The sequence below is a fragment of the Artemia sp. Qi Xiang Cuo genome, chromosome 8 (genome assembly GCF_049724085.1).
Source record: "Artemia sp. Qi Xiang Cuo chromosome 8, ASM4972408v1, whole genome shotgun sequence".
Taxonomy (NCBI): Eukaryota; Metazoa; Arthropoda; class Branchiopoda; order Anostraca; family Artemiidae; genus Artemia; species Artemia sp. Qi Xiang Cuo.
Window position 1 is genome coordinate 45,622,415 of NC_142801.1, and position 21,512 is coordinate 45,643,926.

A 21,512-nucleotide genomic window follows, 5' to 3' on the forward strand; every position below is an offset into this window, starting at 1 on the left:
TAAATTTAATTGAAATTTGAGCGGAGAAGAAATTTGGCCGCTACTGGTAGCGGCTGGCAAACAAGGCTTAATTATTTATAGAAATTGGTGACAATCATTGTTACCACTATCACCACTGATAAATATGACCTAGCTTCTTGGGTAATACTACTTTTTCGTAGTGGGGGAAGGGGATTGGCTCTTCAGGGAAAGATCTGCTTTAGACACATTTATTTGCCCGTTTGTCTTAGCTTCGTGCAATCTTGTTCTTTTTAACTCTTCTTGATTAGAGGGTCTTCTGAGGGTTGTTGAATGGGGTGGGGAGGGAATAATTTCACCGTATTCATCTGCTATGTCTAGAAGTTACTATTTTTGTATTTTAACTTAACTTTTTTCTATGTGATTTTAGCAGCAGAGTGTTATTTAATGATCCAAAACTTAACCTCCACTGTGTTTGTTGATACACTGCATCAGTAAATAATATAAAGTAGTATAATATATAGTAATATAATAGTAAAATAATAATAATATAAATAATATAAAGGGGATACCCACTCTCCCTTCCACATACGTTAATTATACTGTTCGGTAAAACTAAATCAAAATTCAAGTCACCCCTAAATCTGCTCAATATACATTTTATTTGGATTATTATTACCTTTAAACTACAAAAGTACAGAAACCTAGTTTAAAACTAAAGTACAGCCCAAGTTTAGGTTGTACTGGGTTGAAACCACAAATAGAAGGGAACTCTGGTGCTGTGCATTGTGGTCATGTTCTGTTCTGACTAAGTTAGAAAAGCTACATGAATCCGTATTTTAAGAATATTTTCTAAAGGAAACCAACAAAATTGAAAAGTCGGTAGTTGTAAAACAGCGACATAGATGTGTCGAGCATATCTTCGTGGTAGACAAAGAACTTACATATAGAATAAAATTACAAAATAACTCACGATGGGGAAGGGGGAATAAAAGAAAGGTTTTACTAGTTAGACTTTACTTGAAGGCTTTACTATTAGTGGTAGTACTAATAGTACATTATACCAGGGTGCGAAACACGATTATTTTCTTGATGAAAGGTTCCTGGAAATGATTCTAATTTGTTTAAATTGTATTTATTCCTTTAAACTAGACAAAAACAAACTTAAAATAATAAAGAGACTTTTCTTTTATGAAAAAAAAAAAAAAAAAAATCAAAAATGGTTCTTTGTCTGGATGTTGGGATTGGTGAATAATTGATATTATTATGAATTGTGTTGTGGTATTCTTGCGCTGGGGTGGCCTCCTCTGTTATCTCCTACCTTGTATGTTTTTTTTATATCCTGTATTTGTTATTTCGGCATTTTCTTATATTTGTTTATGGCCGACACATCGAGCCCTGCTCTCCGTCGACCAGTTTAGAAATTTATTTGTTAGGTGTTTTTGTCAATAAAAGATCTTGTCTTATCTTCTTTCGAATGAAAGGAACTTTTGGCTGCACCATCAGCTGTTTGAATCCTATACAGCAGGCACAGTTCTCTGGGAGTTCCATTATATATGAAATAGCCAATAAACTTTGGCTTGTTCTCTGCAAAGGGGATGGTAGTAACCGTCAAAAATGGTCGGAGGTTGGAACGGTGTGGTCTCCTTTTTGCTCAGTCTGTGGGTAGGGTTGCTAACCCCTGTTTACCCAACCGTAGGTAACCGGAGCAGTTCTTAATTTGCTAGCTAAATTGTTAGTTCCTGAGTCTACTTATTATCGCAGAGAACTAATGAGCATTCTCCCGTTGATCTGTTAAAACTCTCCTGAGAGTTTTATTGGTTTTAAATAATTTCTTGGACTATATCGCCATGTATAAATAAATGAGAATAAAAACTGTATACACAAGGACCACTTTTAATCAAGGCAGTGAAAATAAACTTAAAAATGCCTAAACATTTTGGCTCCACGTCCGAGAATCCTTGTCAGTAAAAAAAGGGGAGAAAACTAGACTAAAACGCTAAAAATCGCAAGACAATTGCACAAAAAGATGACAAAAAATTGTTTATATATTAAATGTATAGCTTGAAGCTTGCTAGAGGAACTTGGACTTTTCTTTACCTTCATTTTAGAAGTTTGGCCAGAATCCTGAAGCCCCAAATCCACTGCCAGAACCCGGTGATATTGATAAAGCTGCTTTAGTAAAGTTTGAAGAGGTAGATCAGGATTTGAAGCAACTTAAAAAGGAGCTGGATGGTAAGAAGTCCTTATCTATCTTAACAATGTTACGAAAAAATGCCGTCAATATGGTAGGATGGAAGTCATTTTGTCTATTTTGAGAATCGTTAAGTCTAATGTCGCTGGTCGATCCAGAGAAGGGAGGGACCGTCCCTCTTAGTGTGATTGTGGTTTATTTTCGTGTAACTCTCATTTATGTTTATATGAATCTGTCAGGCAAAAAAAAAGAGATAGTAAGAGAAGCACAATAATTACCCCAAATGTAACTTTATTAAATGACAAGTTTTAAAACAATTCAATCTTAACAGAGTATAATACTGTTGAGAATTTTGTATCTGAAGTTACAATCTTGTCTTCCAGGCATCAACCGATGGTGTGGTGTTATTTCTAATATAACATTGTAATTTCCACCCTTTTAGAGTTTCTTCATGCTACGGAACGCAGATAACACGCTAAGTGTTTTTGAAATGGAATATTGAGCTAAGTTTTGGCGAATCCCTCATGAGTAATATATGTACTTAATTTGAGATTCACACATAGAGTAGATGGCGCTGTTTGACTTGCAATAAAATAGTTAGATTTTCTTAAATTCTCAACGATCGAGGTCAATGGTGTATCCATGATTTTAGTTCGGGGGGAGGGGGTTAAAAAAGAAAACTTTACAAAAACGCACCTAAAATGTGTTTAAATTTTTTATTCTTTTTTCATAAGTCAGACAAGAATTTTGTGTGGAGGGGGAGGGGGGTCAAAATCCGTAACGACACCCCTGGATACGGCTATAATTGGGGTTGAGTTTTTTTTTAAGTTATGTATTTTTATCTTTCTTTATCATGTTTATCATAGTTGCTATTGGAGGGCTTTTGGTTTTCATGAATGTTGAGTGCGTATCTTTGTGCAAAATTCGAGATTAATTACTAAAAGAATATAAAAAACTCTTTTAGCTTTTCCCACGAAATTCTCAATGGCCTGTAACGTAGGGTTAAGCAAATAGGGTAATAACTACACAAAAAATTACTCATGAGAAAAACTGTAACAACCTCGCAATAGTAGCACAAAAACTCAATTATTTAGCAAACATTAAAACTATGTTTCATTCAGTAGATTGAGCTGGCGGAAAAGAAAGAAAAAAAAAGACTGAGCTGGAGAAATAAGAAGCAAAAAACCCAAAAAATCAATCAAATATATCTAAGATATATTTGAGTTATATCAATTGGTCTTTAAAAGATACAACTGATCTTTTAAAGACCCAGAGTGAGTTGTAATCCTTTCTTTCTATTATGGTGAATTGCAAAGGTCGGATGTTCAGTGAATCAGCATTTGTGTTCTGTGAGACAAAGTTTTCTGATGTTTAGGATCATTGCAGATATATATTCAAGTTTCGCACTTTTTGAGAAACACTCCTGTGAGTTCAAGTTTTGTGCTTGTCTTCTTATATTTAGCACAAGATTTCCATAAAATCATCTTTCGTCCTTTTTTTTCAATTTTATGTACCGTACTTATCTGTAGCTTATTTAAAATCAAAATTATACAAATTTATTTTGAAAGTTCCAAAAATTTTCAAATAAAATAATTTAATTTAATTTAGGTTATCCAAAAAAATTTCGTTGCCGTTTTGAAAATTTAACATAATAGCAAACAAACTGTAAGTACGTGGAACGACATAAGAGATGTTTTGCTTCGGTTATTTGATGTCCAATTTCCTTGTTAGATATAGGAAGTTGTTGTCTTTGCTCCATAGGAAGAGTTGAACTATGTTAAACTCTTCCCATATGATACATACAGTACTGTATGATAAACCATGGAATAATATTTTCAGTATCCGCTTTCCAATGTAGGGGACTCAATAAACAACACTACACGCGGTGCCTTTAATTGGGTACTATTGGTTTTCACAGTATACTTATGAGAACCTATTTCATAAGCACCTATTTTGAGAAACTGATATTTCTACCCCATTGTTGATCTGAAGCTTGGTTAGTCACCTCGATCAATCCATTTATTTTTTTTTCTACTCTACAAAAGATAAATATAATTGGTCTGCTTTAAATGCTAGAAACAACTCATTAATCAACTTGATTAGGCCGTCCTAAACAAGGTTTCGTAAACAGTGTTTGATTGTATGCAAAGCGACAGCTCTCCAAATGTCACGCCTCGCATCGCTCTCGTGTGATTGATGAAAACAGTGAGTCGCTACGAGTCGATCCAAATAAAATTTCGAAATTCATCAAGAAGAATCGATCTGCAGAAGCGCTCAGTAACGATTCCGCCCCTAGTGAAAGTGAATTGAATAGTTATTTCACGAGCGAGTATGCTTCACCTGATCCTGAATTGGAGTGCAAGCTTGAGAGAGATCTTGATCTCTGTTTGAATCTCTGGAACCGGGTCTTGGCCACGTAGTGAGTGTGTCGGATGTTCGTTCGGCTGTCCTTAAACTAAAAAAGAAGTACTCTAAAGGAGTAGATAATATTTGTGGTATGCATCTGATGCTCGGTAGTGAACTGTTAACAGTACATCTAGCGCTTATGTTTCAAATGTTTTTTAGTTGCGGTCTAGTGTCAGATATTTTTTGTACCGGTGTAATCACCCCTGTCATCAAGAAAGGTAAAGATCCATCTGAATGTTGTTCTTACCGCCCGATAATCGTTGCTCCCGTTTTTTGTAAATTGATGGAGTTATTAGTTATTGAGGAGATAAAGTATGTTTGTAGTACGCCAGATTTGCAGTTCGGTTTCCATAGAAATATTAGCCGCAAGCACGTGCATAGCCTATTGTCTAATGTCTTTTTGGATGTAGATGCTAAAGGAGAAACCGTGGTACTCGCAGGCCACGACGTTCGCAGGGCTTTTGATTTGGGTATCCATGCACAACTGCTTGTCTCTGCGTTTAAGAGAGGTCTTGACAGATCTATAATTGCTACATATAGGAACATGTATTTAAAGTTGAAGGTTAGAGTAAGGGTAGTAAAAAATTAGAGCCCGACTGTATCCGATTTCCTCATACCAATACGGAAAGGCATTCGTCCAAGGGGCTTTATCATCACCACCTTTTTATAATAACAGTATCATCGAAGCTCAGAAGCCAGTGAAAACGTGCTTTATTTTTCGTGGAATTGATTTGTCTCTTGTTAATTATGCCGATGACATTTTAAATCTGAGTAGATCCGTCAGTGGCATAGAGAGTAATTTCACATTTTTGTCTAACGAATATGCTAAAATAGGCCTAGAATTCAACTACAGCAAAAGTGAGGTGGTCTTCTTTAATTGTCGTAAGATTGAGTCGACGCCTGTCATATTTGCACTAGGTAGTAATACAGTTACTGCAGCAGCGTCAATGACTTACCTTGGTTTGCCAATTGGGTCTAATATTAAAGCTACCCGGTCCTGTCTAATAAATGATCTCAAACAGAAAGTCCGAAAAGCGTATGGGATGATTTTGCCATGTAAACGCCTATATAACCGCCGCATTCTAGCACGGATCTTCAACTCCTTTGCCACCCCTCATATCTTAGCTTTGTCACCTTTCTGGTCTTTGTTTAGTTTTGATGATAAGATCAGAATCTGTATAGTGTTCTATAAGTTAGCAAAATATCTGCTTAGCCTTCCCCCCTGGCGAAGAAACCGCCAGATTTCAGCACGTTAAGGACTCGATGACCCCTTCGTCGTGATCGCGACAAGGAGGGAAAAGTTTCTGAAGTCTTTAGACCCAACGCATAGTATGTATTAAGCTATAGCTAGCAATGTGCAATGGTTGCATTTTTATGTAAATAGTTTCGCGATTGCTTTTTTGTTGTTTTGTTTTAGTTATTGAAGTATTAATTTAAGTTGTTCGTTCGTTCGATGTGTTTTACTGTTTTCTTTTCATTTTCTCTCTACTCCATTTTTGCTTTTTTGTATTGTTAAAGATGGGTAATAAAAATCATTCATTCGTTCATTCATTGCAGCAGCGCAAAGCCTTTTAGACTATCACAGCATCATAAAGGGTCTGTTTCCTGGCTGCTAGGTTTGTCTCGAGGTCCGTCACTCATCGAGGAAGATATGAATAGTCAGAAGGGGTAGTTGTTCAGCAAGGATTTTTAATTAATATGCTTCTTAAGTTGTAGTTCTAGAAATAATTTTGGTTGAAGATTAATAAAGTTAATATATGCTAAAAGAAACTATGTTAGTGAAGTTACATCTTAAGCTTAACGTGCTTCCAATAAAGGTGAGAGCTTGTAAAATTGAATAGTTATAAAAATTATAGAAGAATTTATTTAAACTCCAAAAGATGGATACAAACTTTCACTTACATTATTCTTGCTACCGCTCTTTCACCCATAAGCCAATAATAAACAAGCTCCCAAAACTGAAATCCCTCGCGTAATTTTAGATATCCAATAACTCGACTTACCCGCATGCTTTCTCAGAACAATCTACAGATCTATAAACCAGCCTTCGAGGTCAGATGACATCTGTCTAAAAGCAAGTTTCACGATATGTACTAAATTGCTGTTTTGGTCAGTAAACTTTTATAACTACTGTTCCCAAGTCATAAAACATTATTTGTCATAGAGGTCTTACCTAAAAGTCTTTTGACTTCCAATACTGCAGCTGATATTGTTGTATTTTTCTTTTGAATTTTGAAGAGAGTGTATGCACTACACTTTTCTACAAATTGATCTTTTCAGAATTTGTACCAAGGTGATGAGTTTTTCTTTGTGGCCCCCGCCCCCAAAGAAAAAAAAAATAACAAACAAACAAATTATATCGTAGACAGAGCTAGTACAAATCCTAAACTTTTGCTTCTTAACTTTTCAGAAATTTTTAAATGTTAGATGGCAATTTTATGTCCGTTTAATGTAACATAATAACATTTAACATGTAAAATGCAACATGGTAACATTTAAGATTTGAAGTTCATTTAATTTGAAATAGGATTGGCAGAATCTCTTGTTTACAATTTTCTGAACAGGATGTTAGCAGATCAACACCAGTAGAATTACTGCTATTTTTTTCCTTTACTCATTTTTCTAAGTCAGGCACACCAATGCCACAAGTTTTTTGTCCAGTTTAATTAATAGCCTGTTTGGATTTGCTGTACGTTCTCTTGAATAAATCAATATCTTATATGGGGGGAATAGCCGCCGTAGAGGAACGGATTCCGATAGATATGCAGATATGCTGCAACGTTGTGTTTAAAGCCCTTTTTCCTAAGTGTTTGCTCATTCAGGTAATCAGAGCAAGCTATGTGCTAACATTTTCAGTGTAATGTATTAAGATATGTCAGTATAATCTTTCCCTTTTCTTTAAAGCGTGTGATCTTCGAGCGAAGAAAGTGATAGCTTCATCAAGCAAATGCCGGTTACAACCTTTCAAGGATATAATGGAAGGATTTTTTGGAAAAGGTAAGACCCGGTCGTGGTTCTAAACGAAAAAAGACAGGATTGTACTATATGAGCGTAAATGTTAAGAGATGTGTCACTTTATGTCAATAAATTCTTGCATAAATACCCAAGGGTGGCAGAGAGAGAGAGAGAGAGAGAGAGGGAGAGAGGGTTTTAGGGATCCTCCAAAAATTGGTTTGAAAAACCTCCCAAGCGAAATTTTAAAACTTTGATGTCTGTTGTGTAAAGTGTCTGTTTCTTGGTTGCCACAATTAAATCCGGAGTTGCCACCTCTCCAGTAAAAAGACTTTGTGACAGTCAAACTTAAATCATAGTCCCAAAATTTTTAGGTGTGGTAAACAACTAACCTCTATTAGAAGCCTCCAAAGATTGGGGCAAGGAATATCTCGAGAAGAATTGAAAAGTTTTAGCCAAAATTTCTTTTTCCATTCTGTTTTGATCCACGCACCCCAACCCTTTCGTATATTCTCATGCATTCTTTTTTATTTTGAACTAGATAATGTGTAATGATGATTTCTTTTAATTTTTGCTCATTATCTTAATATATTGAGCTGTGATGTGCCTAGTTTTCTATAAAATCTTTGCTGAAAGAAATTCACTTTGTGTACAACTGCTTAATTGAAACGAAGATTTACCTATAAAGTGAGTTAAATAAATTACACGAGATTAGTGCTACGACCAGGGGCGTCATTTGGGGGGGGGGCAGTGGGGGCAGTTGTCCCTCCAATAATGTGGAGAAAAATTACTATATTTCCCATGCCCCTTGACTATCCGGATATGAGCCCCTCTCCCCCCCCCCAGTAAAAATGCTGGAGATTCGCTCCTGGTTGCCACTGGTCATAACAAAAAAAGAAACTAAAATTAACAAAAATCTGTAAAAAACGAAAAAATACACTAAGAACGGATCATCATTTGTATTAACTGTAAAAACCATCCAAATGTTTTCGACATTTCGAAAGACTCACTGAAAACGGAAATAGTGAAACATTTCCAATCTAGCTCATGTGACTGTTGTTTCCGAAATATAAGCGAATAAAATGGAAGTTATACTTTTCAGGAAAGATATTGTATGTCAAATTATAAGATGGCAAAAAATTATCTCAAGTTGCTCTCGAAATAGAACAATTTTAATATTTTTTCTGAAAACCAAACGTAAGGTCAATTTCTAATTAAAATATTGAATATATATAGGTAAATGTAGATAAAAAATAGGCAGATGTGAAAAAAGCTATAAAAAATATAGATATGACCTTTTATCTTGAGAAATGCTTCAGTTACAGGAAATTCGACAGAGAGAATGCGTCAGTTGTGACATTTTTTTGAATCAGTTGTGTGCATGCGGAAAAAAAACCAATCTTGAAAATTTCTTTCTCACACCTTCGGCCGACTGTATAATCCGTCTGAAGCAATTTTGTTTCTTTTTTTTTACGCCAGTTTTAACTGCGTTTTGTCACACTCGTATCTTCTGAACATTTGTTTAAAGAAAAATCCACTTCCGTTTCTCAGTGGACAGACACAGTTAGACATTGATTAATTACAATTTTGTGGTTAGTGAAGGAAATGAATAGGTCTGAGTTGCCAGGCATCAGGGCCGTATCCAGGATTTTTTTTTGGGGGGAGGGAGGGTTTACAAAAGAATTTTTCGATGGGGGGTATTCAAAAAAAAACTTAAAAACGCATCAAAAAAATCTGTTTATATATTTTTTGTTACGTTTTTTACGAGTCGAGCAAACATTTCAGGGTGAACCCCCTGGATATCCCCCCGTCCCCCTGGATGTCCCCACCCTCTGGATACGGCCTTGCCTGGCATGTATATAGATATTTTTCTTGGGACCCGGCGTCTGGAGGGTGGCTCCTATTCAAAGAAAACCCCCAAAACTAGGAAACTTTATGTAAAATATCATGTATCATAAAATCATAAAAAAGCTTTGATATCGGGGGAAGGGCATGTTCCAAAAACATCCCCCCATCCCTTTATGTGGTATCTTCTTTCATAGCTGAAAAATAACCTGTATCATGTCCTTTTTCTTAATTCTTTTTTCCACTGAGAAAAATATAAGCAAAGCATTTCACGATGCTCTTCAAAATGTTTATTTCTACTGTATTTTTTGTTTCAGCTCAAACAACGGTTTTATGTACGGAAGAGCACCTTTTAAAATGCAGAGACAGCCTTTACTCCGTGACCAAATATTATACATATCCTGCCAAAAAAGGGGAATTGGACCCCAAAGATTTTTTTTGCATTTGGTCACCGTTTTGTAATGATTTTAAAGCCATTTGGACCAGAGAAAAGAACAAAATTATGCAAGAAAGGTAAGTTCTCTTATAGATATAGCCTACTAAAAACAACCAAATATCGTTTATATGGCCCTTTATTGACAAAGATTGTATGGAGCAGGAAGCGTTTATGTAGTTATCACAACATCATTTCTTTAAAGCCATGAAAAAGCTTCAAGGCGTTTGAGTAATAACAAAAATAATGATTTAATAACACACCAACTATAAAAGATTATAGTGAATCCCCCCACCCCCTCAACCCCCCAAAAAAAGAAAAGGAAGAAAAAAATAAACACACACAGAAAAAAAAAACACTTAAATTGTAAAAGAAGTAAAAGACCATCTGTTCAGCGTCACTTTTACCACAGACTTCTCGAGAATTCTCGGCCACTGTTTAGTTCGGCTCGTAATCCTGATTTTTTTAAGATAAGAATGTCAGTGCCACTTTGGGATAAACAATAAAAGCTTTGTGCATCTAAAGTAGCACTTCTTGATTTTATCGGAGTCCCCCTCTTCAAGGAGACTAGACGCACCGGTGAGGTAAATAATATGCAGTTAGCACAATGAACGATAAACGGAAGCAAGTGAATTCCTGGTGTACCCCCCCCCCCCCCTCCGATTCGGTACAGCAGTCCCGTAAGCATATATAATGTGTCATTTGTTTGCTTCACAGTGATTTGCACAGTGATTTGCTCCACCTTAACGATGTTATAGATATGGCATTGATCCTCTTGACCCCCCAACAGTCTCTAAAGATTTCAGGTCAATCCCCGAAGCTGTTGCTTAGATAATTCGGATACACTATTTTGATAACCTGGATTCACATGGCTTCTTTTGTTTTACATCGCTACTTCATCGGGGATAGAATCTAGTACTACAGGGGGTTTCAGTACCATAAATATTAAACCGATTGGAGACCAAATATCTCCCCCCCTCTCTGCCCATTTCTCCAAGTCAAGATTTGAGGCCCACTTGCCCCTCACCCTAACATTCACAAAAAGTTTCATCTTGATCCCCAAAGCAGTCCCACGATAGGGTAGATATGTTGTTTTATCATCTAGCAGTACACAGTGTCTATCTATTTATTAATTAAAAAAACTTTTTCCACAAAACATGTTTAAAAAAAAAAAGTAAAGAACTCCATAAAACAAAAAATGAGCAAAAATAAAATCAAATAATCTACCAAGCATGAAACTACCACAAATCAGCATCGATAAATAAATGAAACCCAAAACGAACAGAAATTACAATTAAAACCCGAGCCAAACTCAAAATGAGCATATATTGAATTAAGTTGGGCTCAAACCCCATATCCCTTCCCTAGGCCAGAACAAAATTTGCACTTTACGGAAAACATATAAATATTTTTACTTTTATAACTTTAATAAATCAAATAATATTAACATTTGATTACTAAATATCAGTATATGTATATTAAACTGACAATGCACATTCATTTGTATCTTTTCATTGCATTTGGTTATAGTAATAAAACAACTACTTTATTCTAAACATAATGGGCAAATTGGTGAGTGAACGTGGGAGGGGGACCTATTGCCCCCCAGCCGTTGTCAGCTATAAAAAACGACGTGAACATTTTGAGCTCCCAATTGTATGAGCCCCTTTCAAAGTTTATAAAACAACTCCTTCGATACGAAGTGCCCTGGTATAAGCAACAACAACAACACAAAATAATACATTATACCCACATCGATCTTTACTATAAATTGGTATCAAAAACCTGTTTTCTAGAGTTTCGGTTACCATTGAGCCGAATTACTCCTTGATTACAGTTCGTGACCACGAACTGTTTGAAAATGTAAAAAATTCCAATCACTTTCGACTATTGAAAAAAAAACTAGGCCTTTCAATTTTTGATCAAATGAAACCTATTGGAAACGAAAACGCTTTCTGTAAATAACTTATATACCCCCAGGGCATAAATTCAAACCCTTACCCTAAGGGCTGTTAGGGTGGTTGTCATCCTCCAAGACCTAATTTCCAGAACTTTCAACTAGGTTAAACAAAATGGCTATCTCACAATTTTGATTGGATGTGTTTGGGGAAATGGTGGGTGTGAGACATATATATATATATATATATATATATATATATATATATATATATATATATATATATATATATATATATATATATATATATATATATATATATATATATATATATATATATATATATATATATATATATATATATATATATATATATATATATATATATATATATATATATATATATATATATATATATATATATATATATATATATATATATATATATATATATATATATATATATATATATATATATATATATATATATATATATATATATATATATATATATATATATATATATATATATATATTAGTTCATCTCTCTCTAGTGATGTAAATGTAAAAAAATGGTTCTCGGGATGTTCTCATTTTGTTCTTTTTTATAAATTTATTGTATCTTAGTATCTTGTAATAAATGCAAAAAGTAGATAATTCATTTCCTGTACGTTCTTCAGTATCACCAAAAATTAAATGGACGGGTATTAATTGTTTATCTTTCTTCTAGCTTCTAAGCATTTTCCATTAAATAACTAAAGACCTGAGTTCCAAAAAAGGTTCTTTGGATGTATTAACCACTCTCATTAAAAATTTGCCATGTCAATAAACAAAATTAATGCACTTGGATGACGCAAGCTGCCCTCTTAATTCCACCTACGCACATTCAGAAAAAGGGTGTTTACCGTCAGAAATTATTTAATAATTTCTCCGCTTTTTGGCTCCCATGAATTTGTGTCCCGCTGGTAATTCCTATTCAAATATTTTTCTACGGGGAAGTTTTCTCTTGTTTCAACATTCAATTTTTCTTTCATTTTATTTGAAGCGATGTGTAAACTTGGCAAGAAAATGCGTAAGTATTTTATCAAATGACAAAATTAATTTTCTTTTTATATATGAAAAAAAAACTAGAATTGGGACATTATCTATATTTTAAGGGTGAAATGAACTAGAGAAAAATTCCAAAATTAACCTTGCTCATTGAGGTATATAGACCTGAATTTCTTTTTGGATCGGGGGGGGGGGGTCAGTACAGAAAAACACAGGCAAATTATGGTAAAAGTATTGGAAAACGTGCAAGTAAATAGTAAAAGAACTATATTTTGGGTTGTGCACATATACATGAGTTGTATTATGTTAGACACATTAGTACCCATGGAGCAGTAACTAGAGCTCCTCAAAACCTTGCTTATTTTTTGACAAAAATGGTTTTTAAACTAGAAGTACAAAAAGTAAAATTCTATATATTACCAGTCTTCTATATTCTGTCGAACAAACTCTAAAAACCACAAACTCCATAGGTGTACTTATTCCATTCATCAATAAAGAAGTTTCATCCCAAAGTAATTGTTTTACTGCAATTAATTTTTTTAACATACATTAAATTTTAAGATTTTAAAAAATCTATTTCTATTTACTGAATTTACATTATTAAATTTTTGTTATGAAAGGTTTTTCCTATAGTTCGATTGAATATATAAACTAAAAAATTTAAGCTAGAAATTTGAAATTTTGTAGAAACATACTAAAACCATGAAAAATATGGTTGGTTATTCAAATTTTTCCAGAGCAACCTTTCATTGCAATCTTTGAAACAACTTTTCTGCTAGTCAAGAGCTGATGAAGTCGGTTCTTTTGTTAGTTTATATCTTTTGTAAGGCCCTTTTTCTGTTTTTATGGCCATGTTCCAGCACCAACCAAGCTGTTCTGGTAATGTCAAAATCTCCCGAATTCCCTTATTGCTCCCTTTGAAACAATTTTCACTTAAAGCTCTTTCGACACAATGAATTGTGTTTTAAATTTGGTGTCGGTATTTTGGAAAATCCGCGGCTTCTTGAAATCCTCCTCCCTGAGCATCTCCCTTCGCGCCAAAGGCTCCCGCGAAATGTAGCTCAATCGGTACCAAGAATTGAGTCGGTACCAACACGGTATATGGGGTAATCTAGTAGTTTTGTATCCTCGTTCGTCAAGATTTTTAATTATGCACCCACTCGTCAATAATTGTTTAGGCCTATATTCATTTTCTTTAGTTCATTATTCTTTTTATTCGTTTTACTCTATTTAATTTGAATCTGTGATATTTCGAATCAATGCATATTTTTGCATGACGATGGCTATGGCTGTGATTTTCATGTTTTATATGTTTAGTGCCTTATTATGGCAAAAACTGCCGCTGATCGGCATGACCGTTTTATGACGTTTGAAAATAAAATCGTTATTTACCAAAAAATTATACTCAAGAGAGTTCAATCTTCTATTTATCCAAAGGCGTTGATTGCATAATTTAAATTTGACAGAAGCTCCTTGTCTGGAGTTCTAGCATTCTGTAGGCCTATTTTGAGGCTATTCTATCTGGTATAAGAGTTATGTGCACTGCTTTTTTTTATGCATTATTATGAGAAGTTGTCTGGTTTCTTTATTCAGCCTTTTTTGGGCATTTCATTTTTGTCAAATACACACTATAGCAAAATTTATTAAAATGAATTTTTAGCAAATTTATTTTTTCAAGTCTTTATATAATTCTTGAATACATTCTTCAGCAATAATAAAGAGTTGTTTTCTCTTGAATTGCTCTAATGCTGTTTCACAGTTTCTTTTCTGCTATTAACGAGCGGGTTGCCATTTTGACCGCAGAATCTAAAAACCCCTAGAGAATCATCCGAAAATCACTAGGGAGAAAAAATCACTAAAAGGACACCCTGTTAAGTTTATTTATTAAAAAAAAAAAAAAAAAAAATGCGTAAACTTTCAACCTTGAACTTTTGAAGGGAGTCCAAGAATCACTTCTTTTATTTAAAATTTAAATGGTATATATGAGGACTAAAAATTCTAGGAATAGTTTAACTAGGCACAACAAATTGTAGAAAAATCGCAAAATAAATTAAGAGGAAGGATTGTTTTGTCGCTCCTGCCGGCTTATAGACAGAGTACTTAGTAACTTTCTTCAGATACATCTATCAAATACCAGGTGGCAGGTATCGTCAATTGCTATGTCAACCATACTTAGAAAGTTGTTGGGTCGCCCTTCTGCTTAGCATTTGGTCAAAGAACTAACGGCAGATATTATCAATGCTAGCTAATACATTTAAATAAGATCATGGAGTTAGAATGGGAGGGCCTTGCGTTAATACTATGGAAATTTTTCTCTCGTGGAATTTTCAGTTTTGTAGTAGAAACCTTTATAAAGGGGGCTCAAATATACGTTTTAAGGACTAATTTTATCTATGCTCTTGGTAGTCGTCCCTTAAACCGATTGGGAAAGATGTTAGAATGGGATGGTTTAGATTTTCACCCTAGTACTTGAGTCAGCACAAGCTTTTGCTTCCATCATGAATAAGTTGTGGTATTATATTTTCCTCTCTTTTAAAACATTTCAATTGAAAATGCATCAACTACCTGTAGGATCTTTATCAGTAGCTAACTCTGTAGCTACTATATTTCTAACGCTGACGTTCTATGGGTTCATGGTCAGTAGCTAGAAGCTATATTTCTGGTATACTTGGAAAATCACTTCGATACATTGGTTAAGAAGTCATATATCCCGTTTAGATACTTTTGTGTCACTGACAAAACTCCCATTTTTACGGTTCAGCTATGACGAAATAACAAAAACAAAGGAAAGAGATTTTTCTTACGATTATCAATTTTTTCGGTGTTCTGGTAATTTTTTCTATATTTCAGATTACGTCTCGAAAGAGTGACAAAACACAAAGAAAAATTGTCACTGGAAAAAGTTGATAAGAAGCCCGCAGGCAAATTGGTAAGTTAATATTTTGTGCAGTATCAGCTGTAATAGATGTGAATTGATTAAACAAACCGATTTTTTTGTCAAAATTAGTCTACAGCTCAGGGAAGACTGTTGTAATCTCCCTTTTTTACTATTTTTTTTACCCTGTTTCATTTAGCGAAACCGATATTCTTCGTCTTGACCCGTTCAACTAGGATAGAACGTTCTAGTTTTAGCCCACATAAATTGCGCTATAAAGAAATCTGTCGATGTTCCTTGCTAAATAATTGCCTCCAGTGGACATGAAGTAAATTTGGCCCTAAAGATAATTTCTTATGTCGGTTTTTCAATTAAAATCATGGACACCTCATGCAGATGGGAGATTGTAACCAAGCTTCAAAACTAAAAAATAAAAACGCTCTGGCCATAAAGTTAAACGAAAGACCCAAGTTTAATGCTGTCAAGATTTCTTCTATTTAGTTACAACTTACAAGGGTAAGTAAGGGAAAAACACGATATAATGGTGCCTGAAACGCATAAACCCTAATTGAATTAGAACTTTGAGGTTCACACGGAAATTCATTGGAAGTATAATAAAAGTAGGATTTTACTGCAATCTTGCCACTTTCCCTAGCAAAGTTCTTAGCATTTACCTCAACCACAGAAAAACCCTCATTAAAAGAGGACATTCAATGATTTTTTATTTTATTTTATTGTTTTGTCAAGTAAATAGACCAACCGAGTAAGTCTTCATGTCGGTCTGGGCCATGTCATTACCATTATCATCGATACAATGTTGGTTCTTTATCTCAGAAAATATTCGTCCTTTTTCCGTGTGTCTTCTCTTCTTCTTTTGCTTTTCTCTTTTTTTTTTCTTTTTTTCTCTTTTATTTATAACATAGTTTAGAATCTTTTTTTTTAATCGGAAACCCAATCAATCTAAAAAAAAACAAAACAACTAGAAACAGGGTGATATAGAAGGTGAACCAAAGCAAATTAAAAGTAGAACCAAAACGTAAGTCATTTAGACATACACGAATGTTGAATATCATGTGTATATTGCTTAAAGTCACCTAAATAGTATATTCAACTATGGTTTATTGAGGTTTAAGAAATGGAAAAAAGTGATTGTAACCGCTCTTTTGGACTTTGGGCCCCAGTCGGTAAAACAAACCCATTTATTGGAAAAAGAGGTTGCATTATCATTCGGATTATAATAGCAACTCCCGCTATTGGATCCAATGTAATGTATGGTTCATAGCATTCAGTATTAAAGTAATTAGTAAAATCAAATTTTGAGTTTTTCTATTGCTGTTGAGATCTTAGTGTGACTACTTTGAAGCTGAGATTGCAGCTATAGACGAATTAATTAACAATAGACTACAAACACTATTTGTATGGGTGAGCTGCTGGAGCTTTTTCATATGTACCACCAGCAAAGGTTGTCTTTATGTTTGCAGCTGTCATAACCGGTTTTCTAGATCTGCTTCTCTATTACCATGATAGATTGTCACCAATACTGTTAGATCTCTTGTGGCTTTATTTCTTCTCACGTACTGGGATATATTTTCTAAATTATCTGGTATCAGTTCAGGTAATAAATATATGAATACATCATATGCTACTCTGTAGTCACCATATATGACTACATCTACATCATATACATAATATGATCATAAAATTCCATTGACTATTTTGTGCCCTCTTTAACGTTATTCTTGACTTGATAACGTACAGACTGAGATACTCGAGAAATCAAGACAGCTTGTTGTTGTCATCAGCTTTGTTTTACTTTGTATAGACTGTATATAAAGATTAGAAAAATAAAGAGATATCAAAGTATAACGGCAGATTTGATTCAAAATATTAAGAAAAATTGTCAATTGGCCTGAAATGTATGTAGATAAAAAGTAATCAAGAGCAGAGCTTTTATTCCTAGGTTTCGTGTAGATTAGAAAGATTTCTAACATATTTTCGATTTTTTATCTGTGCCATCGAAAAAAAATTAATATAAAAAAATGTAGTTATTTTGTGGACCCCACTGGTCAATAAAGTGCTATTGGTAACTTTAACTGAGAATCATCAGAAGTACGTAATTCAGAGCCGTCAGAAGTATGCACAAAATATTTGATTGCTTCTGGCCACACATCCAGCATGAACTTCGTTTTCGTACTTTATTTTAAGCCTTGTAACCAAGAAAAAATAGTTTGTTTCAAATTTTAAAAAAGCATACTTTAATAATTTAACATCCTTACGCCTTTACTAACAAATCTTATTTGTCAACCTAATGGTTTTATAATTTTTTAGAAAACCCAGTCGATGCGATTAGCCATGCGAACAAAAGCCTGGGAAAATGACAGAATTCACGATACTGCCAGTTGTACTCGAACACTGACTCGACCAAGAAAAAAAAGCGACAAATTATGAATCGTGACTTCTTGTAAATAAATTGACATGGGAGTACCTGTATTTTTTTTTGTATGATGCGTATGATACATCGTTATGTTTTCATTGATTAATAAAGAATTTTCACACATGAACGGATAATTATTCAAAATGCTTAGAAATCCTCTCGAAAAATAACTGATTCATAAAATAGCTTATAATCATATTTTTGGAATTTATGCTACTTCTTTCTTCTGAGTGACTTCTATGCTAGGCCTTTAATTACATCAGCTCATGGGGAATGGTTTTGGTAGAGAATTAACTTAAACATCATGTTCAATGTCTGTTATCGACCTGATGATCACTACGCCAAAATTAACAGTTTCGAAATTTCACCGGGGCTTAGATTTGCAGCTTCTAATAAAGTCTACAAAATTAACGACAAACATATGTAGCATCGTAAAAACTCCTTAAAGATAAGAGAAAACTTCTTGAGTTTAAAAATTAATGGGAATTACTTTTTTTTTCAACTCACTTAACATGGAGATGCTGAGAGCTGCCGAGGACGAATTCAGTATCACTGCATTGAAATGGAATTTTCTAGAATATCAGAGACAATGCTATAGCATTGCCTGTAGTTAAGTGCCATTTACGCTTCAATGTTTTATTATTTATTATTTTTTTCCTCAGAGGCACTTCGTATGAAAGGAGTGGTTTCATAAACTTTGGAGGAAGCTCATTCAATTGGAAATTGGAAGCTCTAGTCCCTTTTTAACATCCAAAGTGATCGGAGGGCAACTAGTCCCCCTTGCCCTCTTTTACCCAAATACATCCGATTAAAATTTTGAGGTAGCCATTTTGTTCAATTTGGTCCGAAGGTCATATAACTATGCTTCTGGGGTTATCGAACCCCTGGAGCCCGGGGTAGGGTTATAAATGATGCAAGTTACCCATTGTTAAAATATATATATATTTTTTTTGATGGGATGGTCGTATAAACTTCGGAAAAGGCTCATTCGATTGGAAATAGAGGAAGTTTTAGTGCCCTTTTTAAGAGTCAAAAGAGGCCGGAGGGCAACCAGACCCCACCCACGTCCTTTTCCCCAAAATGTATCAGATCGAAATTTTGACATTGCCATTTTGTTGAAAATAGTTCAAAGGTCAAATGACTATGTCCCCAGGGTTGACACTCCCCCCCAGGACTCCCGGAAAGGGCTATAAGTTATCCAATTTGCCCATTGTTATCATGTAATGATTTTTATTGGTAAAGAGGGCATTTTTGATCCTGGGTCTCCAAAAAGGCTTAGGGTATTAAGGTGAAATTTTAAGAAAATGTTGAGAGGAATTTCGAACACAATCAAAACACACTATGTGCTTGCTGGTTGTAAAAAAGGGAATATCAATAATACTTAAAGAACGACTGAGGGTATTAAGGTGAAACTTTGAAGGTATGTTGGTGAAATATTAGGCCTAAATAAAGATTACAGGGCACCCAGCCCCCCTGCTCTTTCTGGGTGCCCCTCTGCCCAACAATGATCGTAATTTTGGAATTGTGATTTTGTTCAAATTAGTCACAAGGTCTGTAAACTATACTTCCAGGGATGCCATGCCCCCCTAACCCCGGGGCAAGGATTGTAAATTATGCAAAACGCCCATTTGCAGTATTTATCATTAGGAATAGAGAAAACATTTTATTTTGGGTGTATCCGAAAAGGCTAAGGGTATTAAGGTGGAACTTTGGAGAATGTTGAGGGGTATGGTATACTGAATCAAAAGGCACTATGTGCATCCAGGTTATCAAAAATGAGGACTTAACAATATTTTAAGAACGACTGAGGGTATTAAGTCAAAACTTTCAGGACATGTTGAGAGAGATTCTGAATAATGGTTGGACGGCTGCCAACCCCCTCACATGCCCTTTTTAGTTGCCCTCCTTCCAAAAATATTTGATCAAAGCTTCGAAAAAGACATCTTGTCACAAATATTCAAAATCTCAAGCAACTACGCCTATGGGGATGAAATAACCCCCCACAGATTTGGAGAGGGATTTTGAACACAATAAAAAACACTGTGTGCGTGCTCGTTGTCAGGAGAACTTATAACTAATATCAAAGGAACGGCTGAGGGTATCAAGTTAAAAAACTCTGGGGATATTGAAGAGCTAACGGAAGGCAACCAGCACACTTGCACTTTTTAGATGCTCCCTTCTTCATTACTGATAAAAATTTTGAAAAAGAGATTTTGTTCAAAAAATTAAAAAATTCTAGTAACTATGCCTCCGGGGATGCAATCTCCCCCATAGCCCCAAGGGCATGGATAGTAAACTACGCAACTTGCCTTTTATTACATGCGGGATTTATCATTAGGAAAAGAGGGGATGTTTGATTCTAGGTTTGTTCGAAAAAGCTGAGGGTATTAAGGTGAAACCTTAGGGAATGTTAAAATAAATCTGAAGGTACTATGTGCATCCTGCTTATCAAAAATGGGTATCTACAATATCATAAGAGCGGCTGAGGGTATAAAGCTTAGATTTTTAGCGCGTGTTGAGGAGGAGGTCAAAAAGTGGTCGGAGGGCAATCAGTACCCCTCCCATTCTGAGTCTCCAAAAAGGCTAAGAATATTAAGGTAAAACTTTTAGTTAATGTTGAAGGGAATTTGAAGCAAAATGAAAGCATACTGTATGAATGAGGGTTGTCAAAAGGACACAACAGCAGTATCTAAGGACGGATAAGGATATTAAGTTGAAACTTCAAAGACATGTTTAGACGGCTGTTGAAAAAAGGAACGAAGGGTGATCACCCTCCTCTTGCCCCTTTAGATGCTTCCCTTAATACTGAGAGAGATCTGAAAAAGTCATTTTATTCGAAATAGTCTCAAAGACTAATAGCTATGCCTCTGGGGCAAGCACGGACTCAAGGGAGGGGCAACAGGAGCGATCGGCTCCCACCCCCCACCCTCCCTCAAACGAAATTGTCAAGACTTTTTCCTAAACTATAATATCGAGTACTAAGAATTTATATTCGAGAAATAAAAACTGAATAATACCCATCGTTTTCAAATTTCATCACACGCAGTAAAATTATTCATACACAGTCAGTGTTATGAACGCAAGACTGAAATGCTTTTGTGAAGTGAGAAAAATTTTAGTGGAGGGTAAACCATAAGCAAGGAAGTTGAACGTTGACGGTGACAGTGTTGTGGCCAGGGTTGCTACTCTTAGTGATTTATCACTATTTGCTAGTGATTTTTCCAATTGCCTAAACAAAAAAAAAATCACTTAATCAGCACATAAATCACTAAATCAAACCAACAAATCACTAAAATTTAGTGATTTTTTTATCCTCATCGGGGGGTAACCCTGGTTGTGGCTCCTTATGAGAATGCAAAAGTTGGTATCACTTTTCAGTGCTCCCGCAGACGGAAAAAAACTTCAAATTGTCTGTCGGTGGCTAATTGTTTGTGCATCTTGTTTTATTTTACATCTGGCTAGAGAAAG

The 21,512-nt window shown here is 34.8% G+C and overlaps 1 protein-coding gene across 2 annotated transcripts in view; it reads left to right on the forward strand.

The window, feature by feature from the left end:
- Nucleotides 1–18,171, forward strand: part of capu (formin protein cappuccino) — a 380,358-nt gene extending 362,187 nt beyond the window's left edge. For both annotated transcript variants that reach the window (XM_089093489.1, XM_089093490.1), the window contains 5 exons: nucleotides 2,070–2,193; nucleotides 7,463–7,555; nucleotides 9,673–9,868; nucleotides 15,586–15,664; nucleotides 17,939–18,171. In XM_089093489.1, the coding sequence (XP_088949615.1) occupies nucleotides 2,070–2,193; nucleotides 7,463–7,555; nucleotides 9,673–9,868; nucleotides 15,586–15,664; nucleotides 17,939–18,058 (612 nt within the window). In that variant the 3' untranslated portion in view covers nucleotides 18,059–18,171. The remainder of the gene's footprint in view (nucleotides 1–2,069; nucleotides 2,194–7,462; nucleotides 7,556–9,672; nucleotides 9,869–15,585; nucleotides 15,665–17,938) is intronic.
- The last annotated feature ends 3,341 nt before the right edge of the window (nucleotides 18,172–21,512 follow it).